Source organism: Hippopotamus amphibius, chromosome 9, assembly GCF_030028045.1.
Source record: "Hippopotamus amphibius kiboko isolate mHipAmp2 chromosome 9, mHipAmp2.hap2, whole genome shotgun sequence".
Classification (NCBI taxonomy): domain Eukaryota; kingdom Metazoa; phylum Chordata; class Mammalia; order Artiodactyla; family Hippopotamidae; genus Hippopotamus; species Hippopotamus amphibius.
Genome location: NC_080194.1, coordinates 56,540,224 through 56,553,052, shown reverse-complemented (window position 1 = coordinate 56,553,052; position 12,829 = coordinate 56,540,224). Strand labels below are relative to the sequence as shown.

At 36.0% G+C, this 12,829-nt stretch overlaps 1 protein-coding gene across 3 annotated transcripts in view; it reads right to left on the bottom strand.

The window, feature by feature from the left end:
• SESN3 (sestrin 3) overlaps positions 1 to 12,829 on the bottom strand; it is a 63,175-nt gene that overhangs the window by 14,511 nt on the left and 35,835 nt on the right. For all 3 annotated transcript variants that reach the window (XM_057748288.1, XM_057748289.1, XM_057748290.1), the window contains exons 3-6: positions 10,253 to 10,450; positions 8,623 to 8,805; positions 6,161 to 6,397; positions 5,475 to 5,649 (exon numbers count right to left, since the gene is read on the bottom strand). In XM_057748288.1, coding sequence (XP_057604271.1) covers positions 5,475 to 5,649; positions 6,161 to 6,397; positions 8,623 to 8,805; positions 10,253 to 10,450 — 793 coding nt within the window. The remainder of the gene's footprint in view (positions 1 to 5,474; positions 5,650 to 6,160; positions 6,398 to 8,622; positions 8,806 to 10,252; positions 10,451 to 12,829) is intronic.

The window sequence follows — 12,829 nt, the reverse complement described above, 5'->3', positions numbered from 1 at the left end:
AGTGCTACTCTCTTACTTTGTCCCAGCCTCTCCTTCCCCCACTATGTCTTCAAGTCCGTTCTCTGCATCTCTGTCTTTATTTTTGCCCTGCCACTAAATTCATCAGGACTGTTTTTCTAGATTCCACATATATGCTTTAGCATACAGTATTTTTCTCTTTCTGACTTACTTCACTCTGTATGACAGACTCTAGGTCCATCCACCTCACTACAAATAACTTGATTTCATTCCTTTTCATGGCTGAGAAGATAATTTTTTTTAATAACTTTATTTATTGGCTATGTGGGGTCTTTGTTGCTGCACGCAGGCTTTCTCTAGATGTGGCAAGCGGGGGCTACTCTTTGTTGCAGTCCACGGGCTTTTCATTGCAGTGGCTTCTCTTGTTGCAGAGCACAGACTCTAGACACTCGGGCTTCAGTAGTTGCGGCGCATGGGCTCAGTAGTTGTGGGTCATGAGCTTAGTTGCTCCACAGCATGTGGGATCTTCCTGGCCCAGGGATCGAACCCATGTCTCCTGCATTGGCAGGAGGATTCTTAACCACTGCGCCACCAGGGAAATCCAATAATTCTTTTTTAACTTATTTTATCTAGGTTAGTCTGTCTTTATAATTTTTTTTTCTGATTTCAACCACCCAAAGGGAATCAACAACCTTTATTTACCACCTTCTACTCTCAAAAATGAACATATATTTTTCAAAATAAAAGACTAGTCCCTTCCACATAAAGAACAATATTTTCCTAAGTGTTTTAATTAATATTAAATACATTTTAACATTTAATAAAGAAATAAATATTAAATAAGGAGTTAATAAAACAATTTTGTAGCATAATAAAGAGTTATAATTCCTAAGTGGACAGTGTTGAGAAGATTAAAATAAGTGCAATTATAGTAATTCACCTGAAAGACCTAATAGCCTAGTAGTACCTGAATTACCTTAAATCTTTGTTATTTCATGAAAATCCTAGCAATTATTCTTTTCTCATGAGTTTTGACCTTTCCTTAGTTCCCCGGCATGGACTAATTAGGGTGCTTAATATAGGCAGGAAAGCTCAAGTGCCCAGGCTATCCAACGTAGGAAATAGCTTATTAAAATTCTTTTTTTTAAATGTAACTTATGTAACTTCTTTATTACGCATAAAAAAAAGAAACTAGCATTTGTTGAGTCCTTACAATACACAAGGTATTATGCTATGTACTTAATATCTATTTTTTCTTTTTCATTGACATGAAAAGAAATATACACTTAAGAAATAAAGTAACTGCAAGTTACTAATACCATTATCAGTACTAAGTGTCAGTAACAAATACAGTGTGGGTTAGTTTAAGATGATGTGGGAAACTTGTAAACATTAAACTACATAAACCGGTCTCAAGCTTTTAGGTGACTTTCAGTTCTCCAAAGAGAAAGCTCAGGCTTCTTCCCGCCCAACCCCACCACCACTGCACTGTCTCCTCGTGCTCCAGCCTCTGTTCAGATAAACAGAAACACGTAAAAAATGGTGTTTTCAATGCATTATCTCTTAACATGTGTGGACGAGGTTATGCTTTCCTTAATTCAGTCCATCACATAATAAATATAAATGAAGCCAAAAATGTAAAATGTAGTAGCAATTACTGAGGCTGCTATGAAAACTAGGACTCTTGTGGGTTAAACCAAGACTAGTGAGTGATAAAAAAAAGTTCTATGAAACAGTGCTCTTTCCCCCCACACTGTACAACCAGGTAGTCTCTTTTGGTGGACATTGATCCCGGAGCTTTTATACAGCTGGTTCCTTTGACTTTGCTGTTAGCTTTTGTTTTGCTCATATATATTTTTAAGTTGTCACAGGAACTTTAAACATTTAAAAATAAACAATAAAGAGTAAAACCGAATAAGATAGAATTTATCCTACAAATAATATCCATCTATTCATTTTCAAATTAGGAGTCAATCAAGACCTGGTTTCTAGACAGTTTTGTCCATAGAAGGAAATGTACAAAGTTCTCTCAAACTACAAATATTTTTTTCCTAAATTTACCTTAAGAAGTTAAATTTTTTTAAAAAAAGGAGTTAAAATTAATACTCTGATCGACAAATCTAAAACTCTAATTTTAATTAAACAAATATTTCAAACTCTGGACTCAAAATAATATTTTACACATTATCCGCATTCTGCTGTTCCTAAGAGGTGGCTACTAATATACTACAGAAAATGCTAGGGTACAGTAATGGAACACCATTCTAACTTGAAAAAAAACAAAAAACAATAAAAGCTAGTTAACTGTTACCAAGCTACAGAATACTCCCCTTGTAGAACACTTTAAACGTTTATTTTCTTCAAAAGGTTTGAAAAACTATTCTTAGAATCTCTACATGGAATCTGAAATGCTTTTATCGCACTGATCAGACCAAGAAACTTGTTATAAGGAAAAATAAATTTCTATTTCCATTTTAAAACATGCTAAGTCTATAAAAATAACTCAGCCACATACTGAGTCATTTTTCTGTTTAACTTTGTGTGACCAGCAAATTTAGTACTGGGAATGGTGAAGAGTTAATAATGAAATGATTTATTTCCTTGAATAATTTATAAATGATACAGCCTCTTCTGTTAAAATCAGAACATAATTTTTGGCTAGGGTCTAAGACTTGCTGGTCAAAATTCACTATAGAAGCTAGAAGTCCTTGCTTAAGGGTCCAAGAAGGTAAAGACTGGGATTCTAAAATATATTTGCAATATTAAAAAAAAAAAAACCTAAAAGAAATAAAACATTTATATGTCCTTTAAGCTCTAGTGGTCTTAGAGGAGCTTTGAAAAATTAATGTCTATGCCATGTTTCACTGCTATTCAGCTCCAGGTATTTTCTAATTTCCACTGTAACTTCTTTCACTCTGTGCTATTGGGAAATATACTGCTTAATTTCTAAACATTTGAGAAGTTTCTAGTTTTTTCTGTTACTGATTTCTAGCTTACTTCCATTATAGTCAAAAGTTACACTCCATGTAATTTTCATCTCTTAAAATTTGTTGATACTTGTTTTATTAACAGCATATGGTTGATATCGAGAAATTTTCTATGTGCACTTGAAAATAATGGTAAATGCTGCAGTTTGGAGTATAGTGTTTTATATATGTCAATTAGCTAAAGTGTGCTAAATAAGTTTAAATACTCTCTTTTTCTGGATTTTTGTCTACTTACTCTTTCAGTTATAAAGAGATGTGTATTAAAAATTTTCACACAAAAATTAATGTCTGAAAGCAAATAGATATTACTAACCTTAATACAATTACATTTCAAAATACTGGTTTATCTAGAAGGTTCATCCTAGGCTCATTGCTTTCCTTTGCCCCATTTGTTTTCCATGGATGATTTTTTATAAACAACTTTTTTGATTTTAAATCCCAAACATAGGCTGACAACTTCCAAAAGCTGTCTTTATCTTGAGCTTAAAACCCTCTCTGGTCAACCCTTGCTGCTCCAAGTGTGGTTTGCTGACCAGCAGCATGGGCATCACTTGGAGACATGATAGGTTTCTCAGGTCCTGGCCCAGAAGGACCAGATACAAATCTGCATTTCAACAGGATTCCTCAGTGACTCACGCGCACATTAAAGTTTGAGAAGCACTGTATTAGACGTCTCCAGATTGCAGGCTTCGTAGACATTGTCACTCAACATGTCCAACATACGGCAGGTTACGTGCTCTTTAAGGTTAGAAAGGTCATCATGATAAGGCCTCTATCGACTTAACCAGCTTCCTCTTCACATTACCTATCTCATGAGTTAGGTCCTAACACAGGACCACTTGCTCCTGCACCCACCATCCCGTTTCCTTACCACCGTGCCCTGGCTCAGGTAGGTATGCTGTTGACCACCAACCCCCCCATCTCCCCAGCCACCATCTGACTCCCTTGCACTCATGTCTCTAAGACTGAGCTTTGAGCCAAGCAGCTGCAGGATGTCCTCCTCTAGGACCCCTTCTGTCCACACTCCTCCCCTGCCATGACTAGGTCCATATACCCTTCACATTCTGCCATGTATTGTGATTCTTTCTTTCTTTCCCACTAGCGATGAGAGCCCCCAGAGGGCAAGAATCATGTCTTATTTAGCCTGGAAACCTTAGTACCTACCGCCTTGCTGAGATTACATGGGGTACAGTAAATGTAGTAGGAGTAGTAAATCAATAACCAAAACAATCAGCTTCTTTATATCTGGGATTTCCTGCTGGTTAGAAGCTCTGAGAAATCATTACTAAATATACTCAATTTGGTAGATAAAATCTTTCATAAAAAAAAAAATCATTGGGGAAATGATAAAAGGGGTTCTTGTTCTTCCGGGTAAAACTTCTGAGAGCCATATTTAACAAACAAGTCATAGCCAAACCAATCACCCTCAGGATTTATGAGACTGACTAGCTTTACGACTAGTCATTTTGAAGCCCTCTTTTAAACCAATGGAGATCTACTTTAAAAATAAATGTTATGTAGATCAAGGGGCCCCAACCTCTGGGCTGCAGACCAATACCAGTCCATGGCCTGTGAGGAACCAGGCCGCACAGCAGTAGGTGAGTGGCAGGCATGCCAGCGGAGCTTCATCTGCCACTCCCCATCGCGCACATTACCACCTAAACCATCCCCCCAGCTCCCCCCTCCCCCCCCCCGCCATAGCTCGTATCTCCTGCCCCCAGCCCATCCATGAAGAAACTGTCTTCCATGAAACCCGTCCCTGGTGCCAGAGGGGACCGTTGATGTAGACTGATGACTTTGGAGGTTTAAGCTTTCAAAGTCTATTGAGTCGATGCTATTTTAATAACACTTACTATGTGGTGTTCAATATCTTTTTTAGTCATAATTGAAAAGTTTTCCTCCTATTTCAAAGTCTCTCAGAGTATCAGGGAAAAAAATGTGTTTTGAAGACTAGAGCAAAGAAGCCTAGCTTTTAATATAAAATGAATTCCTCCAAATCCAATCTAAGAAAATGACCTAAATAATATAGTTTTATAAAATTCCAAAGGTTTCTCCAAAGAAATGCAAATGCAAGTGCAATGTAATTTTAGAACTAATCTGGAAAAAAGCAGCAGTGAGAGAACAATCCTCCCCCACACACCCCACCCACAAAAATGGCAGAGATATTTCTTACAAATTACACCTATTGAAACAGAATTTTACTTTATCGTTAAAAAAAAATCACAAAAGAAGGATGGATTAAATATTCCTATCTAATAAGCGACTGGTCTGCTTTGAATAACATTTTATCCAGGAGAGACTATGAACTACAAAACTGAAGTACCTCTCAACTGAATCTGAAATATATTTAAAGAGGCACCAACATAAAAGGGGATGCACTGGCATCAGTGAGGGCCAGGTAAAGAAGAACTAAATGAAAGGAGCGTGGCAGTAACATCGTTTGGACATATCCACATGGAAAATACTGGAGGTGGTCTGTCAGGGTTCTGAGAACAACTAAAAGGCGAAGACAGTGAAATAAAAAAGCACCTGAATGAGGAAATGAATGAAAAGTATCTCCAGAGACCACAAAAAGACTTTCTTTCTTTTCCTTCTCGAAGCGAGTGGTCATTTCTTCCTGAGATGCCTCTTCATCTTCCCTTTCTTCTTGAAGCCTTTTCATTCTTTCCATTAAGGCCTCTAGCTCACTTAGAGAATCAACAATCTGGAGCCGGAGAAGATAATATTGGGTGTTATTCGTATTAAAAGCTGTGCCAGTAAACGTCTCCATCTCCCACTGTCACCTTATGCACTGTGGCACTAGCATAGTTATTAAGTTCCGAAGTGGGTTTTCCAGTAACTCCAAAGAAAATCATATGACAAAAATTAAACATTTCCAGAAGTATAGTGTTTTTGCTTCAGCTATAAATACAGAAAGTTTATATGAATGGATTTATTTAATCTAGAATTCTAGAATTTGGTATATATTAAATTATATTATCACTTATTTTGAAAATTGAGGCAGCATTATGATTTGTAATAACATCTGTTTGCTTTAAAAGCTTCCTTAAGACAATTCAGAACTTCAGGTACAGGTTAAATTTTTACAGTAATAAAAATTATACAAAATATTTCAAGTATATAATATCCTGTTTAATCAGATAATTTCTCTAGATATTTTTAATGTAGCAAGTTCAAAGGCAAAGTAGGAAAGAAGGATGGTTAAGAAAACTAACCCCAAAGTTGCTGCCAGTAAGGGATGCATTCTCTATGTTGTTGTCATTAGCGAGATCACACACACAGAAATTGTTGACAGATATTAGCCTGAATCCGTTGGAAATGTCTGGATCTCTTTCTGGATTGATGCCACTACCAAAAACAAAGCTTGCCAAAGCATGATAATGTGCCAGTAGGACCACAGCATGTACCAGTTCAGGCAAAGACCAATTATTTTCTCCAGTTTTGACAAGTTTCTGAAATGAGAAAGCAAATCAAAGTGAAACTCATAGAATACTAAAAAGGAATTTTAGAAAGTATGGAAAATCTATAAAATTCCACATGTCCATTTATAATACTTGAAATTCTCTTTAAAAATGTTTCCTATATTAAAGATACAACTTTGGTCAAACAATGTTACATTAAACCTACCAAACCTAACAACAGAATTATGTTGTGGCTTCTCTGAAATTCCTTATACATACAATGGAATGTCTCCTTCCAAAGCACTTTTACGTATTATGCTATTTTAATAAGGTATTTTAGAGAATCCAAGAAGATTGAAGCTAGAAGGGACTTTAAAGATTCTCTAGCAAAATCATTCATTTTAAGGTTTTAAGGTAGAGACTCTACCTTAAAAATCACATAAAATTTTAATTAAGTCAACTTTTAGTTATCTTTTAGATGCCTTTTCTGACAGAGGAAGAACCTACAGCAGATGATAAACACTGTAGAATACTACCTCACATTTGAAAGGACATAAAAAATATCAAAGCACTTTTTTATATGCTATTTTATTGGATCCTCCAGATAAATGATGGAAACATAAGTGAAGCCATTAAAAACAGAAATCCCTCCACTACCAACTCCAGTTATTAATCCATCAGGGATTCTCTCCCATCAGTCTCTGTCTATCTATCTGTCTGTCTCTTTCTCAGTGTGTGGATGTGGATGTGTGGGGGTATGTCCTTCTGTGCCCCCCCACTCCCTACCCCACCACAAATCTAAAACTTTCATTTGTTTCACTTCACGGCTAAAACCCCAAACCAAAAAACTGCTTTTACTTTACTCTCCATTATTCAACTACATACAAACTTAATATATCAACAAAAGCTCAGGGAAAAAAAGGAAAAACAATCATATTCTACCATTGTAATGTAACTTTTACATATCTTCTTTTATTTTTATAAGTATTATATAATCAGAGTATACATCCATTTTTCTCTGCTTTTCAAGCTTTTTGAAAAGTTTGATTTTCATGAGACCCCACTGTCTTCTTTTTTTTTTTTTAATTATATCTCCTTTATTTATTTTTTAAATTCTTTATTTTTTAGCTGTGTCAGGTCTTAGTTGCAGCGCCGGGCTCAGTAGTTGCGATGCGTAGGTTTAGTTCCCCTGCGGCATGTGGGATCTTAGTTCCCTGACCAGGGTTTGAACCAGCGTCCCTTGCATTGCAAGACCAATTCTTAACCACTGGACACAAGGGAAGTCCCCCCACTGTCTTCTGTTAATCATTAAGCATGGGCTATACTGTAGCCCAGAACTACATCTCCATTCCCTTACACATTCAAATTGCTATAGCTTTGTTCGTATTTGATAAACAATCTCTAATAGATAATAAAAATCTGAGAGTGTACAGATTGACAAAACCTAAGTTTGGTTTAACTGGGCAAATAACTAACAAAATGAGGGAAAACAAAACAAAACAAAAACTAAGGACATTTCTATGCATTAGCACCAGAGATTTTTAAATATCTAAGGCTTCTACTGATAATGATTTAGATGATGACTCCTACTTACTGAACCAAGTGCCAAGTACAGTGCTAGGCATATTATACAACCTCACCCTGGAGGCCTTTCACAGATGCTCCTTTTGAAGGGCAAGTGTGCCAGTCCATCACAGCTCTCTTTCTTAGCTAAGTTCTAGTTTCTAGAGGCATGTAAACATATACACACCAGTTGGCAAATTCTTTGTATTTGCAAAATCATTTTTTTCAAAATCTTAAAATCAAGAAATGTTAGAACCAGAAAACAGTTTAGAACTCATTTAATCTAGGCCCCTCATTTTATAGAAGGGTAAACTACCAAGGCCCACAGAAGTTAACTTACTAAAGGTCACAAACTTGCAGGTAAGAGAGTTAGGGATTGGAACCCAGGTATCTTATCCTGCTAGTGCCTCTTCTTTGTTCTACCTACTACTTGAAAATAGAAATCAACTTTTCTTATAGCTACTCACTATAGCACTTGTACAAGCTAATTACTGATTACTTAAAGAGAAATATTCATTTACGTTTAAATTAAACCCACTGACTTTCTAAATTTATCTTTTCTACACACATTAATATACTATTTTTTATTTTTCAAGTTCCTAATATATGCAAGTATTTAAAATTAAGTTTGAAGCAAAACACTTAACTAAAAAATTAACTCTTAGTGAGAATCATTAGTAAATTTTTTTTTCCCCTAAAGAAACACTTAGTACCTGAATGTGCTCTTTTGTGATCAGCCAGGGTCGGTGTGCTAACAGCTTATTTATTTCATTAAGATTTTTCAGTCTTTGTGGTACATATTCCAAACCATTCAACCACTCAGCAATACCACCTGTCTTTAAAAATTCATCCACATGCATGTTTATTAAGTAAGAACACTGATGTCTAGCTGCAGCCTAAAACACAAAGAAAAAGGTTAATGGATAAAATAGTCATGGCATGGTCTTATTCTACTATTACTAAGACAGTCATTTAGATAGAGTTAACTTTTACAGCTAATAATTCTTTTCTTACAGAATCCTCTTCCTAAACTTTCATCACAATGCTGTCAGAGATTCCTGAATCAATACATAAAGCTGATACTTTATATATAAGCAAATGTCACATGAGGCCAATTACTTCCTCATCCAGGAGTGGTACAGGTCAACCTAGAACCCATTTTCCATTTACATTAAGGAAATATATGTTCACTTCATTATGGTAAATGATATCAATTGCATTCTATTTAAAACACAATAAAATCTCATTAACTTGTACCAATTCGGAATGGATGCTAATTTGAGTATTTCTCTACTCCCTTTGAAATTATTGTGAATCAGCCTTATCTGTGCCCATCCTCTTATTGGGATGAAACTGAAACTCACTGACCCTGTCTTTCATATGCAAGCCAGAATCAGCCTTGATAAATTGCTAAATTCGTGCAAAACAGATTTTTCACCTCTCATTTCCTCAGGGCTGCTTCTCAGTTAAATAGTATTGTTTTATTCTGTTTTCCACATCTTATTTCTCTCTTCATTGGTGACCATTCTAAGTTGGCTTTCGGTCTTACTGTCATCAAAACCTTAAGCTGAGTAACCTTAGTCAAGTTCATCATTTAATAAAACACAGGATGCAGCCCCTTTTTTTTTTGTCTAAAACTTCAGTGAGAGCATAAACAAATTAAACTTGATAAGAACTCTTGGCTGGCTCTGCTCACTCTGCCAGCCCAGCTGTTCCACTAACCTCTCCAAATATACAGCACTTGCATCTTGCTCTTGTTCTGTCCTTTTCTCCAGCAACAGTCCAACTGCAGCACTGTTTCTACCCTTCCTACTCCTGCTGCCTATCACCCCAATTTACAATTCTCTCCCCTCCCCAAACACTGACTAGCTAACTAGTTTGTATCAAGTACTAAACTTAGAAGTGTCATAGTTCACTTAAGAATTCTCTTATCCAGAGTCTCCTTTGGTGCTGGCGGATACTTTCCTCTTATTTGGCCAAATTAGTGATATTCATCTTGTACAGAATGACTAAAATGTCACAAACAACCTGTTTTATATTAATAATAAAAGAAAGCTCTCAGGAGCAAAAACGAAACTTGTGGGCTACTACGGATATCACTTTGGACCCTACAAGCATCTTTATCTTAATCATAAGAGATTAAACATGGAAAACGACTTTACTGATAATTAAATGAGAAACATTCAGTACATTGAGTGGCTTAAAGCATTCAAAACGTATCCAATGAACTTGGGATTTCTATCTAATTATACTTAGCTGTGCACACGCATATAATACTAGGAGGGAGAGGCACGAAGTGAGTACGGTGTTATGTGAACACAGCAAACTGGGAAACCAGCGCACCATGATGGCGATGTAGTGCCGGTGCGGTAGAGGAAGGGGGCCGTCCATGCGCAGCATGTAGAACTGGCTCCTCAGGAAGGACTCCAGATACTGCGTGTGCAGACTCATGACCTGGGTGATGTTGTCCAGGCGACCGGATGTAGAGTATTCTTCCACAAGAAAGTTAGTACGTTCATCCACTGTGTTTGCTTGGACAACCTTCCAATCAAGAAAGACAAAACAAAATCATGATTTTTGTAAACACACACTTGGTTTACATACATTATGCCATGACTGGAGAAAATGAATGTTCTTTTGATATTAACAGACACTGAAGTTATGTAGTTGCTCATATTAGAAACAGAAATGGAAAAGAAAGCACCATTCATTTTTGGCTCTGGAACCACAATTTATTAAACAACAAATGTCAAATTATCAAACATTATACACACAGCTATGAAACTGGAGAAAAGAAGCTCCCATCTGCTTTGCCAGGCACATAAGGCAAAACTGTCGGGGCCTGCTTGCCTGGCTATTGTCACACCAATTTGTGGGGAGGCAAAAGCCCTGGCATCTGATTACGTATATTTACAATTTTATCTCAATAGCCTATGAAGATACTTAATCACTATATTTTAAGTACTTTCAGTCTGATCCTTTGCTTGTTTTCATTATTCAACATAAAAAAAGCTTTCTGCAGTCCTTTTAGGGACAAAGAAAAATATGATAATTTGTAGGAAAGTGTTAATTGAAAAATTAATAAGTACACTAGAATACCTATTTTTTGAGCCTATCATATTAATTAGTAAAAACAAGGTAAGTTATTAAAATGGACATGCTGCATCGGAGAGAATCAAAAGGGCTTTCTCAAAAATAGATTATTTACATATAGCTTTATAAACAATGACAGCTTGGGCATCATACCAAGAATTGGCTCTGAAGGTGTTAAAAGCTTATTAGCACCTCTTAGAAGGACCCAGCTCTGTGGGAATTAATGGACATCAGATGTGTATTTCTTAGATTGGTTCACTATTTATTGGTATTTTAGAATTAGAGTTCTAGATTTAAGAAGAATGTGTCCCTTATTATAGATAAGGAAACAGACTCAAGATTAAAATTCAAGCTCATATAGCTATTTAATAGCAGAGCCTGGTCTAGAATCTAATCTCCTGAAGTCCAGACTCATGGTCTTTCCAAAGATCCACACTGCTCTTAAGAAATTCTGTTTACTTTTCAGGGCTGCCTTCCCAGTCTCTTCTGAAAATAAGTCCAAATTATACAAAGGAACACTGACTGAGGAAAATTTAATCCCGAAGGAAATGTAATGTTTGAAAAGTGTAAATTGCGAGGAAATGTTAATTACAATGGTGTAAAAAAGAGGCAATTCCACTTTGGCTCATTATAAAACCAAATGTATTTCCATTTGCCCATTTCATCCCATTTTGTCAACTATGGGGAACCAAGATGATAGTTAAAAATATAATGAGATCAAGATAAACTACATATAATTAGGGATAGAATATTTGCTGTTTTTGTTTTGTTTCTCAGCAGAAGATTCTTCTGTTTAACCGATGCCTAAAATACATTAATAGATTCATATCATGCAACAGGGCCTGAAAACCGTGGTTGGTTCTTTAAACCAGATTATCTTCAAATACATACTGTGTAAATGGCTGTGTTTCAGGAAGTCTTTATATATATGAGGCAATCACTCCGCTAAGAGCAGTCCTGTGCTCTATGAGGGAAATAGGACAAGCACAGCAGTTTCTCTAATGCACGGTCACCACTTAGATCAGCTATAGTCACTGAGCTCCTGAAACATTACTGTTAACTTTGGAGTTTATGTAAATGGTAAAGTCACTAAAAAGGCAAAATGAATGAGACAGAACTGCTGACTCTGGCAATGACCTGGCATGTATCATTATTCAAATTGTACTCATCCATTCTTTTAAGGATGCCTAACACAAAATAGGTACTCTATAAATATGTGTTGACTAATTTATGAACAATATAGGAATAATGCTGGTGCTTTAAAATAAATATCTTTGCAGCCAACAGGAAATCAGTATACATAACCATAGTTAATATGAATTAATAACTCCTTGAAGCAGAGAAAAACTCAATCAGTGGTCCTTAAACTTTTCTTAGCCCAAGCATAACTTAAAGGCTTCTAGGAATCTACAGGTCCTAAATATTGCTGTGATCTTTCATAGAGATATATACCCATTAAATAGGTGCACAAATCTTGTATTGATTATAATCTCCTTTGTGTCATTTTACAACCTTTCAAAAGATGCATTTACCATCTTGACTCCCCACCCTCATCAAAGGTGCAGCTTGGAGTGGAGATTCTGTGACATTCTGTCCCATCAGAGACTTGGAACCAAAAGAAAAGATTAACTACCGTGACATAATATCATGTTTTCTACAACAAGTTTAGTTGCGAAACTCACCTTTTCATTTCAGAATGTCTTTTCTTAACATTTATGTAACCTATAATCACTATGAAACATTAGCCATTTTAAAACCTTAACCTTCACGATAATATTAAGTTATCGTTAGCAGCTTTGTTCAGAAGTTATATTTGAAATCAAATAT